The 27,418-nt window shown below is 40.9% G+C and overlaps 1 protein-coding gene across 3 annotated transcripts in view; it reads left to right on the forward strand.

Annotated features, from left to right (window-relative positions):
* Positions 1 to 27,418, forward strand: part of KLHL3 (kelch like family member 3) — a 273,160-nt gene that overhangs the window by 140,621 nt on the left and 105,121 nt on the right. For 2 of the 3 annotated variants that reach the window (XM_003266419.4, XM_030828745.1), the window contains exon 1: positions 14,592 to 15,113. The exons of the other annotated variant lie outside the window; for it this stretch is intronic. In XM_003266419.4, coding sequence (XP_003266467.1) covers positions 15,100 to 15,113 — 14 coding nt within the window. In that variant the 5' untranslated portion in view covers positions 14,592 to 15,099. Of the gene's footprint in view, positions 1 to 14,591; positions 15,114 to 27,418 lie in introns of those variants that run through there. 3 annotated transcript variants of the gene reach the window in all.

Genomic DNA, 27,418 nt, shown 5'->3' on the forward strand with positions numbered 1-27,418 from the left:
GGAAGAGGGACAATTGGTTGTATGTTTTGACCCCTTCCACCTATGAGAATTAACATTATTCAGATTTAAGAGTTCATGGGAGCAGGTGGTACAGAACCTAGTGTTGAATATAATTTTTGTGCCATGCTTGAATGTATTTTGACAGATCAGCAAAATAAAAGTGAACCTCCTATTTTTCATCTTAATGTGAAGATATTTTGTATTTACATTCTTTTAAAAGTATAAATTCAGTAGTTATTAGTTGAAAGTGGTTTGAAAGGCTGTTAGAGATGATACAGGTTGAGTATCCCTTATCTGAAATTCTTGGGCCCAGAAGTGTTTTGAGTTTTGGATTTTTTTCAATTTTTGGATATTTCCATTAAGTTTACCAGCTGAGCAACTCTCATACAAAAATGTAAAATCCAAACTGCTCCAATGAGCATTTCCTTTGAATGTCATGTCTGCACTCAAAAAATTTCGGATTTTGGAGCATTTTAGATTTTTTGATTGGAATATCTGTAGTGTTTTTCAGGTCATTTAAAAAGCTCTCATTGGTACTGATTTTCTGTATCCAAAAAAAAAAAAAAAAAACTTGCAAGTGGTTAAGGTTCACAGTGATAACGATCAAATCAGAATGACTATACTGATTGTACCTATTCACCCATTGTTAACTTAGTGATTGGAACGTTTCATATTCAAATCTAATTTTCATAATTTTTGTTTTTAAGTAAACCTAAAAGATTGAGGATACTTGAGAATTTTGCGTTTATGATTTCCTTCAAAACCAGAAGTGACAGTATCAGTTATTGGATTTGTAGACTTACTTAGTTTACCTTTTAAGTGTGCTTAAGTTTTGAGAATTTGCATTTTAGGTTCAATTTTGTCTGCCTGCATCTGCTGATTGCAGATAGGCATTTGGATGTTGGATTTTGAGCAGAACTGCATCCAGACTGCACGGATTTTACCCAAAAAGACAGCACTTGCACTTAGGTTAAGTGTCTTTCTCCATCTTAACCAACTTATTGAATCACTTTAAGAGTGATCATTGGGGAAATTTTCCTCCTCTTAGCCTTATTTTGGCCTTTTGAAACAGCAACAAAGACTGCCTAGTCAAATAACTCCTTAGCTGTCCTGCTTTTTGAGTGAACTTCATATTTGCCTTAAATGAGAATTTAAATGTTAACAAGATAAAACATTTATTATAAAAAGATATTTGAAAGCTGCTATTTAAAAAGGAATTCCAAACTAGGAAGACAAGGGCAATTATATTTTCCACGTATTTTTTTACTTTCATTTGAAGCTAGGTAATTTGAACCTTCAGAGAGGGAAAGGATTCAGGAAGACACCTTTGGTAGTTATTCTTATCTGCTTCCTTCTCCATTCAGGCAGGCTTTGTCTCTTTAATTCTTTTACCACTTTGTATGGTTTACTTAAAAAATCTATCTGAAATAGGTATCATTTCCTGCTCTAAAGTTCTCAAGTATAAACTTTTGCCATTTAAACAGTGTGCTTATCTCCCAGTGTTTATCATCAATTTCATTGGGTGTTAGGCACGTTTGTGTAAGACAGTTCTGTGATCTAGAGGTACACAACAGTGAGACAAACCTGGTTGCTGTCTTCATATACCTGCGTTCTGGTTGAAATTCAATTTATTTTGAGATGATGCATCTTTTCCTTTACAGCATTGTGTCACAATCTCATATTGTTCACACCATCCATCCAAATTGGAGTTAGTTCCATTGTCACTGAATGTACATTCTCTGATGAAAATTAAGACTCTTTTCTCCTTAATTGATTACTTTTTAGAAATCAAAGGTGTATTTTGTCTTTGATGCTTATGTTGCAAATGTACTTTGCTTCATAGTGGGTGTCTGATTTAATATTTCATAGCCCTTAAGGACATAAATTTGGGCATCCAATAGACCAAATTCTATTCCTGACACAGTCACTTTCTAGCACTGCGACCTTGGACAAACTGGCCTGAGCCTCACTTGCCTTATTTGTAAAAAATAGGCTATGGTAATACCTGCTACATAGGATTGTTGAGCAGATTCAATGAAAGAATGCATATAAAGAAGGGCTTACTGTAGTCTCTGGTACACAGTAATCTTACTATATGGCCCCTAATGAAGAGGTGGGACAGACTAGCAAAAGGCATACTTTTATGTCTTAGTACCCGAGACATGCATGGTCTTTAGGCTTTGCGCTTTACTTGCTGGGTGAGCTTCCATGTGGTAGTTCTCTAAATCACTGCTGCTTCAACTCTAGTAGGAGAGAGGTGAATGCTGTTAGCCACCCGTAATGTTTCAAGTATTTGTTAGGAAGGTGTAAATAATGTGAGTTTTGAGGAGAGGGGACTTCAGGTAGGAAGAAGGATCAAGAGAGGCATTGTGGAGCATGTAACATTTAACCTTAAAAGATTGGTCTTATAGAGAAGGTGGGAGGAGAAAGGGCATTTTAGGTAGAGGACGGATAGGCAGAAACATGGAGCATATTCAGAGAAGTATGCATATTGGATGCCAAACACTAGGTACATTTACAAATGTTCTCACTGCATCATTCAGTAACCTTCCGCTTCACAGATAAGGTTGCTAAATATCATGCCAGAAAAGTGACTCCCAAGGACCCCCAGCTGGTGACATGATAGAACTGAGAGTTGAATCCAAGTTTGACCAATTCTAGTCATTTTGCTCCTTCTACTAAGCTTCACTGACTTCAGATAACAAATGACTAAGTTGTACTAAGATAAAAGAGAGTTGTGAGAAATAAATTGGGAAAATTAAGTTGGAACCAGGTTACTGAGGTCTTTGAGTAGTAGGCTAAGGAGTTTGGACTTACCTGGTAGGCAGTAAAAGTCATTAAAGGTTTTTGAGCAACAATAATGGTAGTGAAACTAATTCACAAAGATTAGTCCAGTAGCATTGAGTAATATAAATGGCAGTGGGGGATGTTTCGAAGTGGCAAGTTTGCTAAGACAACTGATGTTAACCAGGTAAGAGAATGAGAGCGTGAACAAAGAGCATTGGAAATAGACTGACAGAGAAGTTGAGGTAAGTTGTGAAAGCGTAATTGACAAATGATTGGATATATGAAGAATGAGGAAGAGGGAGTAGATTAATCAAAATTACTGTGTGAGTGAGAGGATGATGATGCCACTGGTATTAGGAAGAGAAGATTTAGAGGGAAGATTTGGACATAGTTGAAGACGCTGGTAGCACATTGAAGCATTGTGTCTTGCACGTATAGCTTTACCAAATGGCCATTGTGCTGGATATTCTTTTTGCCCTTCCTGATCCACTTTCCATCTTTATCTCTTGCTCTGTGTTCCTGGGAGGTTGACTACTAAAGAACTGCATACTCTCTTTTCTGGCTTTATTGATGGTAGGTTTGGACAGTGATAGAAAAGTGAGGCTGAAATATTTGTTCCTTCTCTTATATACTTAGCAAGAGATTGTCAGTGGCCACAGCTCTGCTCCAGTGGCCCTCTTATAGCTCTAGGTCGTTTCTGGCTTCTTGTAACTGTCTCCTATTGCTAGATTCTCTAGTCCCAAGATGGTTCAAACCTTGTTGATTTGCCTTAACTGTGCCCACACCCTTGGAAATAGTTCCTTTTATTAAAGCTCTTCAATAACTGAGTATACTGTGGTCATCTCTTCAGTGAAATTTAAAAAAAAAAGTCTTTCACATTTTCTTATGACTTGATCTTCCCATACCACCAAAAGTGAAGACCTAGCTATTTGCACAAGGTTACTATCCCTAAATTCAGTGCCTCCCTGTTTCTTACTATGTCAAGTTAAAATTTGTTACTCTTCTGCTGGGTGATTCTGCCGGAAATACAGAAGAAAAAAGACAAAAATCCCTGCCTTCAAAGAGCTTATATTTTACTGGGGAGAGACAGGCAATAAGACATAATAAATTGTATGGTATGTTAGAAGATGAGAAGTATAGAAAAAATTAGGGTGAGGAACGGTGAGTGTTGCAAGGGATGTTTGTGAGGATAGCATACTTTAGGGTGGTATGGGTAGGTCTCTCAGAAAGTGACATTTGAGCAAAGACTTGAAGGAAATGTGAGAGTGAGCAATATAGGTATTTAGGGGAAGAGCATTCTAGAATTAGGAAGAGCAAAAGCCCTGAGGCAGGACTGTGTCTGGCCTCTGAGGAAATGCAAATTGTTCAGGGTTGCTGGACCTGAAGGAAGAGGAGGAAAGGAAAAATGAGGCCAGAGAGGGGCCAGATCATTCAGGGATTTGTAGGTTGTTGTAAGGATTTTGGCTTTTACTAAATGAATGGTGAGCCATTTCAGTTTTGAGCAGAGGAGTTCCATGATCTGATTTGAATTTTAAAAGATTCTGTGTTTCTCAAAATTCCTATTCCTTTCATACAGCTGCTTTCAATGAAGGTTTATAAGGAAAGCAATCAGAACTACTTGGATAAGGTATAAGTGATCCACAATCTTTTCAACTCTACCATAGGTATATACATATATATGTTGAGAGATGCTGCTTTTTGGCTGAAATGAATCTTGAATTGGGGGTGTGCAGAAAAAGTTATATCTGGCCTGAGGCTGGTATCTTTTAGAGTGGCCTACTTGCATGGTTGGCCCTTATCTGAACACGTGGATTTAGGGGTATTCTCACTGTTCACTAACTAATAAAGGTGGTTCACTGTACCTAGACTGTGCAAACAAGATGATTTATGCTGAACACTTGCTTTCCTTCTGGGAGTATGGAATTTTGGTACATGCCAGGTAAAGGGTGTCTATATGACCAAACTCCCAATGAAAACCTTGCATACTGAGTCCCTAGGCAGAAACATCCCTCGTATAAAAATGTGCTCTGTGTGAATCTTCATGGGAGGGAGAGATCCTAAAGAAGCCTGCACATGGATTCCTCCAGATTCTGCTTATGTCTTTTTCTTGTATGATCCCACTGTGTACACTTACTGTGTCACTGTAATAAACTTTAGCTATGAGTACGACACTTAGCAGTGCTGAGTTTTGTGAGCCCTTCTATCAAATCTCTGAATATGGACTTGGTCCGGGGGATCCTTGACACAGGTAGATTTTTTTTTTTTTTTTTAAGAGTCACCAAGTTAATTGGAAAACATCAGGTTGTGGATAGAAGGAGCAGTTGGGCAACCTATCACAGAAGTCAGCCAGCTCTGTCTAGTGGAGAGCTCTTCTGAGCTGTTTCTGCTTTGTTAATTCCTTTTCTTTCTCCAAAATCTTCCCTCCATTTGGTTTTGTCACACTTTATACATTTGTAACAAACTGCCGACAGGAATTTGTCCATCAGGTTATGAAAAATGGCAAATGAGAGTAAAATTATGGATTTATTTATTAAGAACTATTGAAGTATTCATATGCTCTGGGACACCATTACTAGGAATTTAACCTAACAGAACAGTTCATTGAAAAATTTATTGAAAGGAAAACAGTCTTTGCATAAAAATTATAACGTAGTAAAAAATTGGAAACTAAATATCAAATATTAGGGAAATGTTAACTGTCGTCTGTCAAAAGGTGAAATATTAACTCAATGTTATCAGGTGAATGAATTAACAAGATGTGGTATATACATACAATGGAATATTCAGCCATAAGAAAGAATAAATTTCTGGTATATGCTACAAGATGAATGAACCTTGAAAACATGCCAAGTGAAATAAGCCCACCACAAAGGGACATACTATGATTGCACTTATATGAGGTACCCAGAGTAGGCAAATTCATAGAGATAGAAATGGGAAATTACTGTTTAAGGGGTACAGAATTTCTTTTCAGATGATGAGAAAGTTCTGAAAATGGATAATGGTGATTGTTATACAACATTATGGATGTACTTAATGCTGATGAATCATATATTTAAAAATGGTTAAAATGGCTTTTTTTCTTTTTTTGGAGGCAGGGTCTTACTCTGGTGCCCAGGCTGGAGTGCAGTGGCGTGATCATAGCTCACTGGAGCTTCGAACCGTGGGCTCAAGTGATCCTCCCGCCTCAGCTTCCCCCGTAGCTAGAACTGACTACAGGCACGTGCCACCACACCTAGCTAATTTAACAAATCTTTTTGTAGAGATGGAGTCTTGCTATGTTGCCCAGGCTAGTATTGAACTCTTGGGCTCAAGTGATCCTCCCACCTCAGCCTACCAAAATCCTGGGATTACAAGTGTGAGCCACCACACCTGGCCTAAGATGGCAAATTTAATGTATATTTTACCACAATAAAAATTGTAATAAAAAATATATTATTAACATAATAAATATGTAAGTATATTAAAGTAGTGGGATTAAAAAATTGTATCTTTTAAATATTTTTTTAAAGACAAGGTCTTGCCCTGTTGCCCAGGCTGTAGCACAGTGGTGGTGCAATCATGGCTCACTGCAGCCTCAAACTCCTGGGCTCAGGCGATCCCTCTGCCCGTGCCTTTCAAGTAGCTAGGACTACAGGTGCACACCACTATGCCTGGTTAAGTTTTAAATTTTTTTTTGTAGAGATGAGGTCTTACCATGTTCCCCAGGCTGGTCTCAAAACTACTGGGCTCAAGCGGTCCTCTCTCCTTGTCCTCCCAAAGTGCTGGGATTACAGGTGTGAGCCACCATGCCCGGCCAAAAAAATTTTTTTAATGAAATCATGGGACATTGAAATTACCTATTTGCAAATATTTGCAATTATGAATACCTTTTAAAAACTCCATAGAAGTATTAAGTTCTCAATTTATTTCTATTCTCATGTCATCCTCCCTCTCTCCCCAACTGGAAGTTGCCTCTTCTTCCACCAAGTTTCCATGATACCTTTTCTGTACTTGACTCTCATACTTTTTACCATTGTATGTGCCTGTGTCTAATTTTCTCAAACAGCTTGTATGCTCTTTGGGATTATATTAATATAGGATTTATGTTGTCACTCTCTGGTACAGCCTGCATAGTAGATATTCAGTGAGACTTAGTTGACTAAATTATAAGCATGCTATTTTATGAAGGTAGAGGTTTACCAAAATGTTTCAGCATACTTGCCCATGGGTTTTATCTCACTTCAAGTGTGTGCCTGCCTCAATTCTCTGTACTTGCTAGATGTGCAGACCTGATCTCACTCATATACACATCACTGTATTCTTGACTTTAGGGCTTTGCATCATTTATTTGTATTTTACCTTTTTATGTAAAACAGCCCAATTTTCTTTGGATCCAGAAAGGAAAGAACTGCAGACGTGAGGCAGGGGCAGCAGATAGAGGAGAGGATCATTGCAGTCGATTTAAAGTTGCATATGCCTACTGGAAAGTTGTAAGTAAGAAATAATGCTCATTCCTGAATAGAATGTCTGTGACAGAAGCAGATTTTTTTTTTCCTTCCTAAGCCACTGGTGTAGTAATTAGGTTTTACTTTTGTTATGAAGAGATGTATACTTTTGCCAGCAGAGGGCACCAGTTGTAGGTTGCAGATTCATAGGAAGACTCAAGAGACCAGTGTGCTGGTCTGTGTGAAGCACTCTGCTCTTTGCTTTAGTTGGTCTGCCCCCCACCCACCTGCTTTTTTTTTTTTTTTTTTAATTTTCTTCCCCTTGCTCCCCCCCCCCCCCCCCCCCCCCCCCCCCCCCCCCCCCCCCCCCGCTTTTTTTTTTTTTTTTTTTTTTTTATATTCCCTTGTGGGTTACAGTGCCAGGTTTTTTTTTTTTTTTTTTTTTCAGTGGTACTCTTCCAGCTTTCCCCAAGAGCATTCTTTGGCTGGTCCTGGTTAATAAGCTAGGTGCCCAGAGGAATCCAGGTGGAAGGACTTTATTATAGTAGCTGTTTGGAAGCCTTGGATGCCAGCTTGTATGTAATATCTTTAGGGGTTCAAAGCTGTTGTTCCTCATCCAGAGGTAAGGTGAAAAGGGCATTAGGCCAGGCATCTGAGGGTCTGGTTCTGCACTGAGCTTGGCTCTCCAGGTAGTTTTGAGCCAGTTACCTTTTCTCTCTGTCTCAATTAGCTTATCTCTAAAATGGAGACAGTAAGATAGGGGTAGTACATTCTGTGTATAGCTAATAGTGGTCTCTTAGGTCAGGCAGACTTGGATTCAAATTCCAGCTTTGCCATTTACTAACTGTGGGGCCTTGGTTCAAGTTATTTAACTCTCAGAACCTCGATTCTCTCATGTTTAAAAGAGAGATAATAGTCCCACAGGATTGTGAGAATTAAATGACAAGGGTACATGTGAAGTGTGGAATACAGGGTCTGGCCCAGAGTAAATATTCAAGGAATGGGAGCTATTATTAACATTCAGGGGATGTTGTCTTAAGTCAAAGGAGATGATGGATTTGAAGCACTTTGTAAGCTTAAAAATGCAACACAAATGGCGTGAGTGATTATACTCTGGAATCTACTTGGCGTGAATTCTTTTACCTTCAGAGGAAGAGTCCCTTTTCCTCTGGATAAGGTGCTGTTTTGTTTATCTTTTGACTTTTTGGGGTCTCAAGTTCTTTTCAGTTTCTGCCTGGCTGTCTGAGGGCACTTGGCAAGTGCTCCCGAATATGAGAGGGCATTTTGGTGATACAGGTGTGGGTGGACCTTAATTTAGCTTTGGTCTTGTCTACTCCTTGCTGACCTGTTGGTAATAGTAACCAGTGGAGATGTGACAATAGCTCCAGGAGAGGCCCTACCCTGGTTAATTTTCTTCTTGAACCTAGGACCGAGTGCTCACAGAGCTATAGTTTGGTAACATTGGCATAGACAATGAAAATCATAGCTACTAATGGTTGCTGAGTGCTTATTATAGGCCAGGCTCTCAGTTAAGTGCTTTACATACTTTCACATTCTAACCTAACAATGCTGTGAACTAGGTACTATTGTTCTCACCTTTTTTCGAATGAGAAAATCGAAGCTTGTAACTTGCCTAGGGTCATGTTTCTGGTAAGTACATTTGGACCTTGCCCTGTCTGATTTTAATGGTCTGGGCCCTTTTCATTGTTCAGATGATGTTTGCATCTAGTGTGCATTAGAGTCACCTATGAAGTTCATTAAAATTCTGTTCCCAGTGGGTGCGGTAGCTCACACCTGTCCATTGCAGCGTTTTGGGAGGCTGAGGCTGGAGCACTGCTTGAGCCCAAGGAGTTCGAGACCAGCCTGGGCAACATAGGGAGACCCCGTCTCTAAAACTAAAGGGAAAAAATTAAAAAAATTCCTGTTCCTCAGGCTCTGATTCTATGGGTGTGAGGAAGAGCCGGACCCTGCAGTGTTTTTTCATTTTTCCAGATTTATTGAGGTATAATTTGCATAAAATAAACCCATTTTAAGTGTATAGTTTAATGAAATGCAGTACTTGTATACAGTTGTGTAGGTATTACCACAGTCAAGATACAAACCATTTCTTTAACCCTAAAAACTTTCTTCATGCCTATTGATCCGACCCACCATTTTAACCAGCTGGGCAGATGGTTCTGATGCACAGCTAGGTGTGGGACCATTGTACTGTGTTATGGTGCCTGCAAATGTGAGGAACTGATGTCCTGGAGAAGGAGGGTAAAGGCGAGAAAAGAAAAAGGGCATTTACAAGGAAGAATGATCGGCTTAGCTGTCTTCAGATAAACTGTACTGGCTCCCTGTACAGAGATAGAGTATGGAAGAGAAAACTTTCTAGATAAAACCTAGCTTAAAAAATTTCTCCTCCAACATGGTTTCTTCCTAAGCCACATAAGAGCTGAATGATTCTAAACAAAGTTGGTGTAGATGGCTGAATAAACTGCTTTGGGGTAGAGATCAGGGGCCACTGGGGACTTTTGATAAGCTATAGAAGAAGGCTGGGGTGTGGGAAGGACTGGGCTAAGACGGGGGTCCCCAGGTCACAGACTGGTACTGGTCCATGGCCTGTTAAGAATTGGGATGCACAGCAGGAGGTAAGCAGCCGGCAAGCGAGCATGACCACCTGACCTCTGTCTCCTGTCAGCTCAGCAGTGGTATTAGATTCTCCTAGGAGCATGAACCCTATTGTGAATTGTGCGTGCAAGGGATCTAGGTTGTGCGCTCCTTGATAAGCTATCTAATGCCTGATGATCTGAGGTGGAACAGTTTCATCCTGAAACCATCATCCCCCATGACCCCCAACCCCCATCCTTGGAAAAGTTGCCTTCCATGAAACTGGTCCCTGGTGCCAAAAAGGTTTGGGCCTGCTGGACTAAGGCACTATTATTGCTGGGCAATCTGAGGATGGGACCTTTTTCTCCAGACAGATACCATATTGATTATTTTGACTCTCCTCTACTGCAGGACTCCAACAGCAACTGTCCTTAATCTGAAGTCCAGTCAGGAAAATTAGCATAGAGCAAACAGGTTCAGACTGTGGTCCAGAGAACATTTGGATAATAAGGTAGAAAATGTAAAACGTATCTCTGAAACTGGAAAATACTGGGGGTAGGAACTTTGTGCCAGGAGTCTGGAGACTTTGCTTCTTGACTCAGCTCTGCCCCTGGTTTTGCTAGATAACCTTTCTTCCCTTTTATTTTCCCCTAAATTTCAACTTTAATTTTAGATTGAGGGATACATGTACAGGTTTGTTACATGGGTATCTTGCATGATGCTGAGGTTTGGGGTATGAATGATCCTGTCACCTAGGTGACGAGCATGATACCCAATAGGTAGCTTTTCAACTACCTTTTTAGGCTTGCTCCCTGTATTAGGTGGTTATTGTGTTGTTATAAAGAAATACCTGAGGCTGGGTAATTTATAAAGAAAACAGGTTTAATTGCCTCATGGCTCTGCAGGCTGTACAGGAAGCGTGCTGGCATCTGCTTCTGGGGAGGCCTCAGGAAGCTTACAATTATGGTGGAAGGCAAAGCGGGAGCTGGTATATCACATGATGAGAGCAGAGGCAAGAGAGTGAGGAGGAAGGTGCCACACGCTTTTAAACAACCAGATCTCGAGTGAACTCAGAGAGAGAACTGTTTATTCTGGGGACAGTGTGAAACTATTATGAGTGATCTGCCCCTATGACCCAGACACCTCCCACTAGGCCCTATCTCCAACTCTAACACTGAGGATTACATTCCAGCATGAGATTTGGAGGCTACCAACATCCAAATCATATAACCCCTTTTCCCTCCCTCCATCCTCTAGTAGTCCCCGGTATCTATTGTTCCCATCCTCATGTCCATATGTAGTCAATGTTTAGCTCCCACTTATAAGTGAGGACATGTGACATTTGGTTTTCTGTTTCTGCACTAATTCACATAGGATAATGGTCTCTCGCTGCTTTCATGTTGCCACAAAGGACATGATTTTGTTCTTTTTTTATGACTGTGTAGTATTCCATGGTATATATATACCACACATTCTTTATTCAGTCCACCATTGATGGGTACCTAACTTGATTTTTTGTCTTTGCTATTTTGAATAGTGCTGTGATGAACATACAAGAGTGTGTGCCTTTTTGGCAGAATGGTTTATTTTCTTTTGAGCATATACCTAGTAATGGGATTGCTGGGTCGAATGGTGGTTCTATTTTTAGTTCTTTGAGAAATCTCCAGACTGCCTTCCATAGTAGCTGAACTAATTTACATTCACCAGCAGTGTATAAGCATTCCCTTTCCTCCACAGCCTTGAAAACATCTGTTATTTTTAGACTTTTTAATAATAGTCATTTTGACTGGTGTGAGATGGTATCTCATTGTGGTTTTGATTTGCATTTCTCTGGTGAGTAGTGACGATGAGCATTTTTTCATGTTTGTTGGCTGTTTGTATGTCTTCTTTTGAGAAACATCTGTTCATGTCCATTGCCCACTTTTAAAAATGGGTTTATATGTTTTTTGCTTGTTGAATTAAATTCCTTATAGATTCTGCATATTAGACCTTTGTCAGATGCAGTTTATGAATATTTTCTCCTATTCCGTACATTGCCTGTTTACTCTGTTGATAGTTTCTTTTGCTGTACGAAGCTCTTTAGTTTAATTAGGTCCTACTTGTCAATTTTTGCTTTTGCTGCAATTGCTAGAAGGGTATTTCCTAGGTTTTTTTCTTTTTTTTTTAAAAAAAATAGTTTTAGGTCTTACATTTAATTGTTTACTCCATCTTGAGTTTATTTTATTTTATTTTTAGAGAGAGAGTCTCGCTCTGTCACCCAGGCTGGAGTGCAGTGGTTCAATCTCAGCTCATTGTAACCTCTGCCTCCCAGGTTCAAGTGATCCTCCTGCCTTGGGCTCCCAAGTAGCTGAGACTACAGGCACATGCCACCACACCTGGCTAATTTTAATATTTCTAGTAAAGACGGGGTTTTACCAGGTTGGCCAGGCTGGTCTCAAACTCTTGACCTCAGGTGATCTGCCCACCTTGGCCTCCCAAAGTGTTGGGATTACAGGTATGAGCCACTGCGCCCGACTGAGTTAATTTTTATGTATGGTGATAGGGTCCATTTTGTTCTGTGTATGGATAGCCAGTTATCCCAGCATCATTTATTGAAGTCCTTTCCCCATTGCTTATTTTTGTTGACTTTGTTGAAAATCAGTTGGTTGTGGGTGAACAGCTTCATTTCTGGGTTCTCTTTTTCTGTTCCATTGGTCTATGTGTCTGTTTTTGTACCAATACCATACTGTTTTGGTTACTGTAGGCTTGTAGTACAGTTCGAAGTCAGTTAATGTGGTGCCTCCAGTTTTGTTCTTTTTGCTTAAGATGACCTTTCTTTTCTAAATGGCCTCTTCTGAGTGTTCTCTATTCTATCTACCTCCCGTGAATTATGAGTGGTGAATAAAGTATGAAGGTGTAGTAGTATGGTTTTGCAGGGAAATTTTGCAGGGTTTTATACTGGCTTTTAATAGTTATATTTTGAAACTTGAATATGCACAACCCTTACATATTTCCTTTTCTGATCTTTTTTCTTTGTCTGGTTTATTAGATGTGGCATTTCCCCACCTTCCTGTATGGCGAATATGTAAACGTGGGTATGTGCAAAGGAGGACTCATCTCTTATGTCCCTTTTATGAATCATCCAGTTGTGTTCCTGGTGGATGTCTGAACTCTGGCATGGATTCCGAGATTCAGTTTCCTTATTTGTGATGTTCATCTTTTTGTGGTCCCTGTGATTGGCCTCAAGAGGAAATATCTGGAGCAGGGCCACAAGGCTGATTAGAGGAGGAAGGGACATAGAGGGAACAAGATATGAGGGGTATTGTTGTGAAAGGAAGAAGTGAAGATACAGCCCTGTGGGGTGTAAATGAAATTATCCAGGCCTCTTCTTACTTGAGAAAGAGTGAGTGTGAGTAATGGCCTCGTCTAAGAGAACACTGAGGTGCCAAGGGAGGTAATCTTTGGGAATAACCCTGTAGCCAGTTTGAGTTCAGGAGGCTATATAATGTTTTAGTTACTTTTGCTTTCTGTCACCTCAGTGTTCCTCTCTTCCTTCTGTGGTTTTAGGGCTTTGTAGTAGTGAAGAAATTTAACAGGTTAAAATGATAAGGATGATAGATTTACTGAGCATCTCTTCGTACTTTCACCTACATCATGTTATCCTCCTCGAAGCCCCCTACAAAACATCGGAGCCTAGTATTTCTTCTTAAACAATCACACAGATTACTCTGAGAAGAAAAACGGACCATTTAAAACATTTTTAGAATCCTGTGATTTTGGAGCTGAAAGGGACTCTAAAGATTGGTCTGACCCTATATTGTGAATGAGTAGCTGAGCATGAGGTCCAGAGTGTGGAGAACACTACTCAGGAAAGTCACTCACCCAGTGAGTGCTGGTGCGGATTCGGAAAAGCCCAGGGGTGCCATGAAGGACCCCAGAAGAGAGATGCTCATAGCTGATTTTTTCTGAGGCATTAGAGTAGCTTCTGCACCACTTTTTGTGGCTAATTGCCCCAGTTACCTCTAAGCCTCTGTGGCTAGGATATACAGACTAGCTTCATGCCTTCCACAAGATTATGTTTTAGTTTGGGAAAGAAGATTTATAAATAATGAATTAGCCAAGACTGTATATTAGGTGTGAGATGACGATACAGGAAAGTATAGTTTGTAGCTATTTTGGTGGTGATTGGCTGTCATTGGTGTGATTAGGGAAGGTTTTATGAAGACATGGGATTTGACTGGCCTCCCAGAAAGACTAAAGGACTGGGATTGGAGAAGACATTTCAGGCAGGGAGAGTTAAATTAGTCTAAATTGAAGCTCAGCAGCTGGAGATTACAGGATGTGAAAGATCTTTGGCTGGATATGGGGGTTCAGTGGGAGACTTACTAGTTGGAGCCACTGCTTAAGTTAAATTCCAATATGACAGATTTTAGGAAGATATTTTAGGATTGTGCTAAGATATTTTAGTATTCATTGTGATAGCTTTACTGCAGTAGTCTTTGGCCTCTTGCAGTAAAATAGGGTTTGTTTCAGTTTCATCTATTTGTACTACCTCTCTTTTTCGACTAATTTTCCTATTTCTCTCTGTATTTTAATTTCTCTCTGTGTTTTTCTCACTTCTGTCAGGTGTTTTTCCCTTAACTTCTCCCCATCTATCAGACACTCAGAGCTACTACAGAATTTGGGAGGAGGATTTGGAACATAAACTGTGACCTACAAGTGAATTTCCCCAGGTGGATGATAAACTCCACTGCAGGCCACAGAGGGGCCTCCTCATTCCAGCAATCTGGCCAGGCTGACAGACTCATTGCTTATGGGGGCAGGGGAGGGTGTAGGGGCCAGTATTTCTCCGGCTAGTGACGAACTGCCTGATTCTTTGCAGCCCAGACAGAGGAGGCAGGAGCCCCAGGGGCGGGCTAATCGCCTGGGCTGGGGATGCCTGGGCAGATGCAGAGGCAGCTGGAAAGGTGGCAGTGCACCTGGGTCGCTGGAGCTGCCGCCGTTCCTAGGAGACCAAGGAGCAGCAAGCCTGCGGGGGAGGGGGAGCAAGTGGGTTGCTGCTTTTAGCAGCTGAAAGGGCTGCAGGGAGCTCTGGGTAGGACATTTTCTGCTGCTGCTGCTTTTGCGGTAGAAACTGCTGCGAGTAAGTCAGAGGAAGGAGGATTGAGAAGGGAGGAGGCTTCACTTGCAGCCATGCTGAATCACTGTTGCTGATCAGATCTCCCACTGGTCTGCTGGGAGAATCAAGAACAGAACTAGGATCCCCGAGTGCATACACAGTTCAGCGGCTACCACCCTGGCTGGGCCTCACACAATGGAGGGTGAAAGGTATGTATGTATAAGTGTGTGCTGTGTTGTGTGTGTATATAAGTAAATGTGGGCTTGCGGTGCAGCCACCAGCTTTTGTGTTTGCATTGGCTAGGCAGGGTTGGAAGACCTGGCCACTGATGATCTTAAAGGGTGGCAGAACAAGAGCAGGAAAGCTGCTTTCCAAACCACCCATTCCAGGGCTTGAATCTCCAGATATCTGGCTTCCGCAAAGGCAGGTCTGGGTTTGCTAGGCAGCGGAGCACCCTGAAAGAAGGGACTTCCTGGCTAGTGTTCGGGAATAGTTTCAGCACAGGCTGAATCAGATTGCCTTTCTCAGGCTGTTTCAAGGAGGCGTTTCCCTTTCCTGGCTCCTTTCCCGGGGTGTTTTTTCTTTGGTGGGGGGTTTTTCATATCATAGTGGGGCTGGCCTGACATAGTGTACTTGCATTTTCACGCAGGAGTGCTCGAATCTTCAGCAAGCATGCCATGCTGTTGGCTGTGTGTGTGTGTGTGCGTGCGTGCACGCCGTGTATGCCTGTATACACACACATTCAGGGATGAAGGAGAGAAACCCAGTCAGATGACACTTGCTCTGAACTGAGTTTCATATTTGCATTGAAAAGTTTATGAGTAATACTGGAAGGGCTGTGCTTCCTCCATCAGGGATTTCTTTTGAAATAGGAACCAGCAGAAAAGATTTTAAGTACTTTTGTTGAGCTGAATCTAACTAGCGAGGCAGTTAGATCCTGGCAGGCACACACATCTAAATTTTTAAATTGTTATCTGAAGATCTGAATCTTTCGTTGTGAAGGTGCTCAGCGCAGTGCAGAGATGACATTCCTCTGTCTATGAAGTAAAATATCTCTTGAGTGCCAACCTCTTCATTCTTTGGTCTGCAGCAGGTAGAGTATGAGGCTTGCCATTTTATCTGAGGAGAGAAGACTGCAGGGAGGGGTCCGGCCATGGCAGTGCACCACTGAGGGGAAGGCTGCTGCTCCAAGTTGCCAGTTTGATGCAGACAGTAACCATCTGGTTAACAATAATAGGCTCAACTAAGTCAACACTAGAGAGTATCTCAATGAACACTTTCCTTTTCATGAGTTGTTGTGACTTCTGCATCTCATGGGGCACAGTGATGCCATTAAACATCTCTAGACCCTATTAGAACTAGCATGATGGTTGGGTGTCATCTCATTCTTTTGTCTGTAGAGGCCCTGGGAACTGTGTTTCTTGATGACTCCCACAGGAAGAGCCTGGGACTGACTGTGCTGCTGGTGCATTCTCTTTCTGGGTGCTCTTTGCAACAGGAATTTAGTGTTGAACTCCATGTGGCCTGCTGAGCAGCAGAACATATGAAGGCCTGTTTCCTAGGTGTGGGGCAGAGGTGAGCAGTGTCTTTGGTCCCCAAAACAGTGTCCCATTGATCTGGTAGGTGGCAGAGAATGGGGTTGATGTGATGAAGTTTTAGAGATTCTGGGCTATGCCTATTTGCTTGACCTGTGGTGTAACAGAGGTTGAGAGGTCAGTGTGAGACCACCAGCAGCAGATCAAAGAGTTTTGGGCACTGTGTTCCCAGTTCTGTGTTCAGAAATGTAATGAGTCCCTGCCCCTGTCCTGGGGCCTCAGCTGGGATGGCTGATGTCTATGGCTTTAGAACACCAGGTTGCACATGTTCTTGTACTTTTCCTCTGCTGAAGGCAGATGGTAGACAAGAGATCCAAACCGAGCAGCTTCCAATGTTCACCAGATCACCCAGGTCATACGTTTTGTTCCTGCTCCAAGTCCAGCTTACCATGCCAGGCATTCAAGTCTTCTGAACTCTAACTCCTGTTCCCATTTCCACTGCTCACTCATATACCTACTGAGAATTCTATTGATCTCTTTCATGATCACCCATCCTGTACACTACTCCATCTAGCCTCATATCCTTAGCTCCTAGAGTTTCTTTTGCTGGATGTCTTTCCCTTCCAATTTTGCAAAAGTTATCTATCTATCAAGGTTATTCTAAAATTCTACTTTATCTTGGACACTCAGCTTTTCTAGTCCTGGCTGATGTTCTTCTGAATTCTAATACCTCTAGTTTTTATCTCATAGTTGCACACTGAATAATAGGCCCACCAGATCTTTTAATGCTTTTATTTCATATATCTTAGCAGTCCCCAAACTTGGAGACAGGTCCTCAAGGGCAAGGCTGGTGCCTTGTACTTCTAAATACCCCCATTGACTACTGCATGGGTACACAAATAGCAGGTGCTGAATAGTTATTAGCTGATTAACTAATAACTTTTGTGTGAGGCTTTGATAACTAAAAAGAAAGTTGGTGAGAGAAGAGACTGAAGCCTTTGGCCAATAGGCTCATCTTTGAATATCAGCCTTATTATCTTAGCACGGGTAACTGACTCTGTGGAATGCTTTGAGGTAGGGGGGAAACAGAGGGAAGTAGCGTTGTTTTACAAGTTCCCTGGGAAATTGAGGTCCAGAGAAGCTGAGTGACTCACCTAGGATCACATGTCCAACCTCCAGAGACTGGAGGGATCCTGAATCTGGTGCTCGTTCCATACTTAACTTGCTGAATCTTAATCAGGGCTGTTTTTAAGCATTACAAAATTTCAACCAAGAGATTGCTAATGAACAATTTTTTTTCTTTGCCATGAGGGTATGAAAATACTTTCTACCTTGAAAGGCTATTAATTAAAAACATGGGCTTTGGAGTAACATAGACCTAGCAGTGAATCTGCTTTACAAACAGTGTGACCTTGAGGGTGTCACATTTTTTTCAGAACTAATTTTTCTCTTCTGTGTAAAGGGAATAATAACAGTACTTACACTTTATAGAGCTGTTGTGAAGATTAAATGATACAATATGTGTAAGGTACCTAGTAAAGTTTTTTAGGCACAGAGTGAGTGCTCAGTAGATGTTAGTTGCTATTATCATTGGTATCCACCTATTGCTACGTCGTACCCTATACTTCGCTGCTGGGTTACTAACCAAGGCATATTTTAGGACCTCTCTCTGTTTATCATCCAAAGCAGATTATGTAGAACCATTTCCATGAGGAAATGAGGGAGCTTATCAGGCCATCATCTTGCTTCTTATCTAAAACTATCTCCTTATAGTAAGTTACCCCATAGGGCTTGGCATTTCTTCTTTTAGGTTTCACCAAGATCTACCTTAATCTTTCTTTTTATAGACAACCTGTGGCATCTAGTTGCCTCAATGATTTGGAACCATGGGCTGGATGCATGTTTGTTCAGGCCAAAATCTCTTAAGAACTTGTGAATTTGCACTAGCCTTTGCTGTATCTTTCTAGATTTCTAGGTCTCTCCTGGACCTTATGATGCTAAGTCTTCCCCAGTTCCCTCCATGGGAGAATCACTGTGGCTTGAACAGTCAGAGAAAGGTGATTTTGTCTTCTGTTTTGCAAAGGGAAAGGGTCTCTGGCTGTTAGTTATTACAATGATAAATTGTGTCTGTGTGAGTGTGAATGTAGAGAAGATAGATATCACAAATGGCAGTTGCCCTTGCAATTGGGATTTTATTTCAGTTCTGGAAATCAGCCTTGTGGATAGCTTAAAATAAAATTTCAAAATAAATGGTTAGTCAGATTCATAGAGACAGAAAGTAAAATGGTTGCCAGGGGCAGGAGGGAGGGAGGAGTGGGGAAGTTATTGTTTAATGGTTAGAGAGTTTCAGTTTGGGAAGATGAAATAATTCTGGAGATGGGTGGTGGTGATGGTTGTACAACAGTATGACTGTACTTAAAAATGGTTAAAATTGTAAATTTTATGTTACATCTATTTTACCACAATAAAAAACATTCAGGCCCAGACTGTGGCAGATCTGCAAGAGTTACAGAGCACCACAACTTTGGAAGAAGCATCATAAAAAGGGGAAGTTAATTGTCTATTTTTCTTAAAATTGTGATTATTTTCTTCATCAGAAGCACAGAGATGACCCTGCTTGAGAGGGGCACCAGGTACCGGGCACTATGCTGTGATTTTGTGTGAGGTGTCCTCAGAGGATGGTTCTTACTGGCTGGTTTTTACGAAGGAGAGTCTGTTTTTGGACCTCAGGGAACTTCTGAGCCAAAGGAGCTCATCTGTTTACCCTTGATCCAGGAACGACAGAGAGAGAATATTTTCTGAGGAGACAAGACTTAGAAAGCCAGTACACTTTAAATGTTGAGTTTTGTAATGTCAGGTTGAATGCTGGCAAGACCCAGGGAAGAGCAAGTGTTGAGCAACCTAGCCTTTTTTCTGTTCCCAGCGGCAAGTCACCACTTAGTCCTCCCCCAACCTTAGAAGTCAGGGATAGAAAATTCTGTAAAAAGTTTTGGGCATCACTGCTGCCTGAAGCAGATGTGCATGCATTTCAACCATGATAATTGAAACCAAATTTTTCCATTTTGGAAATACTTTTTGGCAAAGTAACGTTTTTCAACTGCAAAAACAAAGTCAGGGAAAGAAACCTCTTGATTTCCCTACACCCAGATTTGGATTTTTAGGATTTTGCTTGCTAAGTTTTGAATTGGTAAGACCGATCTGAATAAGATAATTTTTGTGTAAGTTTTCCTAAAGCAAGTGCTTTATTTGATGAAATTTGCCATCATCAAACTGACCTAATTTTTTTTTTTTTCAGTTTCTGGATGAATGTTCAAACTAGGTTAAACAGAATAGAGCACTAATAAACCATATAAAAAATAGCTTGAACATGTGTTGGTAGATTTTTTTTTCTGTTAAATAAGTTCAATGCCTCTCAGGTCAGAGATCTAACTTTTTATCATTTATGAGGATTTTCAGAGTCTTAGCACAACTTTCCTGGACTTTTCATTTTCACTTATGAAAGTATATCGTAGCCACTATCAAAACCACACACATGCAAGGGCTCAGCTCTCCTATTCAAACCAAACATAAGCTTGGCTTCCAAAATGCCACATAATGAGGAGCATGTTTTCTTTTAGTCTTTCTCTCTTCTTGTCTAATTCTATCTGTCTGTGTGAAATGTTTTACATTTTTACACACCCCACTTAAGAGTTTTCCCCTTGAGTTTTGAAGAAAGCAGTCTGTGACTTGGGGTTTTAGGAATGTGATTAGTAACATACCTGTTCTTGAGCTTGTTTACGAAGGAGCATGTTACAGGAATGACAGCAGCTGCTGGTCATCTTCGGTGAATCATGATTGGCTTGTGTGAAGGCCCCAGTGTGGAAACTCCAGGTTCAGTACGATTAATAACACTGACTCCAGTACACACGGCAATTTCCCATAATCAGAAGTAAAGCAGTGCTATATCACAGGTCCTAGGAGATTTGGTCTTTTTTCATTTGGCCTGGTTTGGTCACACAAGGAAGAATGTCAGAGAGTGGGACATGAAGGGTTGTGCCTCACTTGGCCTGATGGGCTATGGACATTATCCCGAGTCAGTGGACATTGTTATTAAGATCCCAGGCCTTGGGGTCAGATAGACCTGGGTTTCAGTGCCAGTTCTGCACTTACGAGTTATGTGGGACTTTTGGACCGATTTTATCTCTGTACCTTAAGAGATAATGCTACCTACTTCCTAGGGTTGTTCTGAAGATAAAATGAGATAATGGAGGTAAGGTGCTTTAACATACCCTCAACTTTCAGGAAATGTTAACTTGATCTGTACCTTAGTAATGTCCATGTGGGCTATTATAGGGATTCAGCCTAATGCTATGAACTGAGGTGGCACTGTTGAAAGAGGATGAAGAGTATGGGGCTCTCTGGTAACCTGTGTGTAAATGGTACTTTGTGATGGCAGGACTGCACCACCAAGTCCTGAATCCTGCTGGCTGGACATCTTCAAGAGTCAGGTTCTTCATTAATCCAGAAGTAGAAATCTAACTTTGATCATTTTGGTCTTGAACTTTAGGATTGGAATACTTACTAGATCTGCAGTTTGACCAGAGTGCCAGGGGCTCAGAAATCCTGTCTATATAGGGTCCCATTGCTGTCCAGAGTTGGAGAAGCAGAGTCATGCCGATGACCTCATGAGAACCTAAAGTACAATAGTCAACATGTCATCAGTTTATTGATTTGTAGTAAAATATTACTGGCAAGATATTCCTGAGGGCCTGCAACCACATTCTGTCTCTCTGAAGGAAAACCACGGGGGAGGTCAAACTGGTCAAAAGGCTGCAGAGTAAACTAGGGACTGAGTTATGGCATTGGAGTATTTACAGACTTCAAGCTCCACCATGGGGATCTGACCTGAGGCTGAACCAGCTGACGATATCTGATGATTAAATCACTTTCCTAGACAGAGTGTGATGGGTTGGACTGAGGGCTTTCTTCTCTGTCTGATTCTTAGTTTTTGGTTATTCCTTTCTAAATGACACTTTCTTTGTTGAGAGTTTTTAATGCATTCAGCACAGCTTTGCCCTGGCTCAGAGTTGTTTTGCCTTCATTGAGTGGTTTTGCCTCTTTATTCCATCTCATCTCTAGCTTGAACATAATGTGCTTGGGCCTCTTGTATGTGGCCAGTATCAGCTCATGACTTCTGAATTTTTTTTGCATCTCTTGGAGACCTTTAGAGGTGAAACAGATCATAACTTTTAATGGCATTTCTCAGACTCCACTTTCCTTCCCTCTACATTCTCGCACGCCCAAGATGTTCTGGAGCTCCTCATTTGTTTTTTCTTTTTTTTAACTTTTATTTTAGGTTCAGGGGTACACGTGCTGGTTTGTTATATAGGTAAACTTGTGTCACAGAGGTTTGTTGTACAGATTAGTACCTGTCATCACCCAGGTAGCCAATAGTTATTTTTTCTGCTCCTCTTCCTCCACCCACCCTCCATCCTCAAGTAGGCCCTAGTGTCTGTTGTTGCCTTCTTTGTGTCTGTGAGTTCTCATCACTTGGAGCTCCTCATTTGTTAGATGCACAAAGGCATTGCTGCACAATCAGCCTGCTTGAAGACTCTTCTATCCCCTGCCTTTCTAGCATGTTTTTTAGTATCCTTTCCTTTCCATTCACTGCCTCTATTTTCCTCAGCAATAGAAAGAGTCTAAGAACTGACACAGTAAGCAGTAACCCATCTCCCTTTCTTCCCTCTTCTCCAGTTGTTGCTGGCTTTCTGTCACTCCCATCCTCCTGATTCTGTGTCATCAATGTAGGGGACTGGGCTGCCTAAGAAAGTACTCCTCTCTGATTGTGGGGTGGAGGGGTTATGGAGAGAAAGTTGAGGGGGACAAAGCCATCAGTATTTTAATGAAGGGGAGTGAGGAAAGCTACAGTGGTCAGTAGTTAAACCTAATTTACTTATATATCCATTAATTTACTCAGTAATCATTCATTGAGCACCTATCATGTGACAGAAGCTAAGAATTCAGAGGCAACTAAGATACTGTCTTGGTTCTCATGGAGAGCTCACAATCTAGAGGGGGCAGCAGTGTGCTGGAGTCAGCACTCACTCACTTGCAAAAGCTGTTTGTTAAATTTTCAGGAATTTTGTGAGCCAGTTATTAAATATAGCCATTATTAACAATTAAATTATGTAACTTATAAATTATATTAAAAATGAATGTAATAAATACCCCAAACTCATCACTTTCTAATTATTTTTACTATAATCTTCTAGGGCTTTGAGGTTGTGTCTATTGTGTCTTGCTGTAGAAATACTATACAGTGATATGATGGTGTGCTGTTGCACATCTCTTCCCAAATCTCATGTTCGGTGGCATCATGTTGGTAGCTTAAAATTTGCCATGGTGGGAGTATTTACAGTCTGGAAATTGGCAAATGTTACAAATCAGGGCTCCTTTCCTCCCAACCAACTGTTAAACATTTACCAGCACACACTGTGTGGGGCAGACAGATAAGTAAGAGGTAATTAGAATACAATACAGAAGGAAGCACAGCGTACTGTGGAAATACAGAAGAGGGGAAACTAACCTAGTTTCCCACTAGATTTTTAACTAATCTAGTGAGTAGTGGAGTATGAGAGGGAAGGCTTCAGGGAAGAGGCTTGAAGGCTGGTAGGAACTAGCTAGACACAGGGGAGAATGAGTGGGGAATAAGATAGAACAGTTTTCTAGTGAGACAAAACTTCACAAGGCAGAGAGCCTAGTGTATTTTGGCTATTGCAAGTATTTTAGTATTACGGTAATAAGAAGTCTTCAGGGCAACGATGGGATTAAGGGCCAGGCTAGGTCCCTGAGATTTATTCTGAATGCAGTGAGGAATCAGTGAGACCATGTAGAATATGCCTGGAACACACTGACATTTTGGAAAAGTCCCTCTGGAGTCTGGGAGGAGGTTATTATAATAATCCTGGCAAGAGACAATGATGACCTGGAATGGGGTTGTAATAGTAGCGAAAGTGAGAAGGAAATGGGGTGCAGGGATATTAACGGACATAGGATTTATATGATTTATGGCTGTATCTGAGGAGTGAGAGAGAGGGAGGAAGATATCAAGGATAACACCCCAGTTTTTGGCTTGGATAGGTGATTGGGTGGTTGGTTATGTCTCTGAGATAGAGAATACAGAAAGAGTAGCAGGCTTAAGGGAGGGTGGGGAACATAAATTTTGAATAAGTATGAGTTACCTGTGTAAAATCTAATTAGGGGAGTCAAATATGACATTGGATATGTGGATCTGTAATTTAGAGGATAGAGGAGGGCAGGAAAGAAGGCTTTGGAAGGTGCTGTGCTAAAAGAGGGCCTAAGTTTTAGAGCTTATATATTTTTAACTTTTATAATTACTATTTTATGTATATTTTATTTATAGTTTAACTCTGAAGGCTAACTCTGCTTTCATTAAAAAATAAAAGTGTTGGTCAGACTATCACCTTCTGCTCTACCATCTAATGCTTGTAAAGACAAGTGAAGGGCTTTCAGGTAGAGTTCAGATGACAAATATGTCATGAGGACCTACTGTGGGCATGACCTCATGCTGGGCAGGCTAAGCTATACAGAGTCCTCAGACACATGTTCTTTGCCCTCTGGGTATGTTGAATCTAGTGTGAGGCAGGTAGGTGGTTGGATTTGTACCATGAAAAAGTAATCGGGCACAAGGCAGAATTCTATGTGCCAGTTGAGTTACAGGCCAGAAATACTACAGGAATTCAGAGAAGGAAGAGCTCACTTAGAACTGACTTATCCTGAGGGCTTCATGGAGGAGGTAAAGCTTAATTGGTCCTCAAAGAACAGGTATTTAGATTATAATACAGGGAAAGAGAAGGGAAATATAGGTGTCTGCAGTGAACGGTTCATCTGCTTGGCACATAATAAGTACTTAGTAAATATTTGAGTAAGTGAGAGAGGTAAGGCTGGCATTTAGGTTCAGTCCAGGTCAAGGAGGTCCTTGAATACTAGTCAAGAATCATGACTTTATCCTGTAGACTGATGATTTTTCAGCTTTTTAGCTATAGAGTCGTTTGAAAGGAAATTTTATGTGGACACTCAACATGTAGAACAAATGGAGGCAGAGGGCTGTGACTGAAGCTTCAGCTCATAAACCTCACAGCCCCAAAGAGACCTGTGTGCAGTGAGGATCTGAAAGTCATGGTCAGATGACATTTTAGAAGGATCAGTTTGGTGATGGTGTGCAAGAAATACTTGGAGGGAGAGTATCTAGAGTGGGGAACAGCAAGCAGGTGGGAGGCTACTGTAATAGTCTAAGTCAGGGGAAAAGAGAAGCTGAAAGCCCAGAAAAGAAGGACCAACTATGTCTATCCTTATGGCTATGAAGCTCGACTGTCTCACATGTATGTCTTCCTGAATGGGGTCAGTGGGTATCTGTGAGCGTGAGGTAAGTTGGAACCAATTTGCAACACCCTTTCTGTGGGCTGTTGAAGGAACCATCCACTGCAGTGGGTTCATCATGGCACCAGTAGTGGTTCATATAAGCAAGTTTACTAGTAACAGGCCAGTGTGGAAATTAATTAAAGTATTGAGCCAGATATCTGGTGCTTTGACAAAGTTGACTAGATTCATGTGTTCTGATTCTGCTAGAGCTTATTTAGAAAATGGCTTAGATGATCATTTCTGTATATTTCTATAGCAAAGAGCAAAGATTCTGCCTGGCCCATACTTTCTCACTAAATCTACAATTGTTGACCCATTTGAATCTTAAATATGGCTGCTCGACTTGAATGTTGCTGGAACCCTGGACACTGGGATACAGATGAAGATTCCTTTGTGTAGTAGCTTGAGCCGCAGGTCTGGTGGGAGGGGCACATATGAATTAACACTGACTATGGTTTTTAGTAGAATCTGGGGCCAGTTTTTGCTCGTGGAGAAATCAACCATTTTATGCTTAGAGTAAGGGCATTTACTGTGAAACTCTTTTCAACAGAAAACATCTCATGGCTGAGTCTGCCTGGAAAATTGTGTGCGTGTGTGTGTGTGTGTGTGTGCGTGCACGTGTGCGTGTGTGATTTTGGCTGGGTCTGGGTAGGGTGAAAAGTATGGTGTTAGACTTGAACAAGATAGTGGGAATATACCTTAGTGTGGTCTGTGTTTCACAGGCGAGGAGAGGGGATCCACTAGCCTTATTTGGGAACACGAACTGAGAATGCTTGGGATTGGGACTTGATAGGGTGGGGATGGGGCAATCTATTGAGGTTTAAGTAGTTAAGATCTAGTATGAATGGAGGAAAAAAGGTTTAGGGGATGAAATGGTAAGATCTAGCAACTCTGTGCCTGGGCATGTGACCTTAGGTTGAGACATATGTATATGTGTGTGCATTTATGTACATGCATGCACTGTATTGCTGGAGGGTATAGGTTGTGAGCTTCAAGTATAGGATACCTAAACTCAGATCCCATCTCTACCACTTATTATTTATACAATCTTGTGAAGATTTTTTGAACTTCTTTGGGCCCTCAGATGTTCTTTTCTTAAATTTCTTGTTCTCTGGAAGGTTAATGAGTTGCCAAGAAGCGTGTACCTTCCAGAGACCAGGGACTCAGAATCTCCTTCAAACTTCCTGTGCCTTTTCATGGAGGAGCAGGGGAAGAAAGGAACCTTGGCTTCCTTCAGATGTCAAGCCTTGCCTGTGCATCAAGAGTGGAAAGGGCTCTGGATGGATTTGGGGAAACTGATGTCTTTCCCTAGCCAGCCCTACGGTCATCAGCAAGTCACTTGCTCTTTTAGGGAGGCTCTAGTGTGAATTATATTTTGTTGAACATTGATCCTCTGATAATAGGCAATCTGTGTTTGAGACCTTTTGGTAAACACAACATTGTATTAACAGGGATACATCATTATTGGACCATTCTGGAAAGTGCAAAGAGCAACGCACCAGAAGAGTGAGCTTTCCTGTTCACTAGCCACACTGGAGATTGTGTCAGTGCTTCTAAAATGGCTCATTTTAGTTTATATATCTTTGAAGTGAAGCTAATAATATCTGTTCACTAGGCTTTTCCGTGCTTTAATCTTACTAGTTCCCTGTCAAGAACCTTCAGTGATTTCCTGATCTGTACCAAATTATGTTTTCTCATTCTGGCTTTTAAGTCTCTCCACAGTTTGAAGACAATATTTATAATGAATACTTGTAAAGTATTTTACAGTTTATAGATTTATCCCAAGGATGCAAGTATGGTTTAGTATTAGAAAATATATGTGTTATTCATCATATTACAAGATTAAAGGAAAGACCTCGGTTTCCCCAAATCCATCCAGAGCCCTTTCCACCCTTGATGCATAGGCAAGATTAAAGGAAAAAACCCATATGAACATCTCATTAGATACACAAAGACATTTGATAAAATTTAGCATAACTTTATGACTTAAAAACTCTTAATAAAAATAGAAGGGAATTTTCTTAATCTGACAAAAAGCATTTACAAAAATCCTGTGACAAACATACATAATGGGGGAACATTAGAAACATCTTTAAAAGCAGGAATATGACAATACTATTCATTAGCATCCTTTCTGTTTGACATTGTGTGGCCATCCTAGCCAGTGCAAACTTTTTTCAAAAAAGAAATTAGAGGCCTAAGAATTTGATAGAAGAAAAATCTCTGGCATTATATGCAGATAATATCACTGTCTACATAGGACACCTAATTTATGTTCAAATAGGAATAACAGGAACATTGGCAATGGCTGGATATATGATCAATTTGCAAAAATCAATTGCATTTTATAAACCATAACAATCAGAAAACATAATTTAAAAATACATCATTTCTATTACAAAAGAGCAATAAAAACCATAAAGTACTTAGGAATAAATCTAATCAAACCTGTGTAAGGTCTTCATACAGAAAAATCTAAAAGTCTGAGTGATATTAAAGAGGACTTAAATAAATGGAGAGATATCCTATGTTCATGGATAGGAGGGCATAGTGTCAGA

Source organism: Nomascus leucogenys, chromosome 2 (assembly GCF_006542625.1).
Source record: "Nomascus leucogenys isolate Asia chromosome 2, Asia_NLE_v1, whole genome shotgun sequence".
Taxonomy (NCBI): Eukaryota; Metazoa; Chordata; class Mammalia; order Primates; family Hylobatidae; genus Nomascus; species Nomascus leucogenys.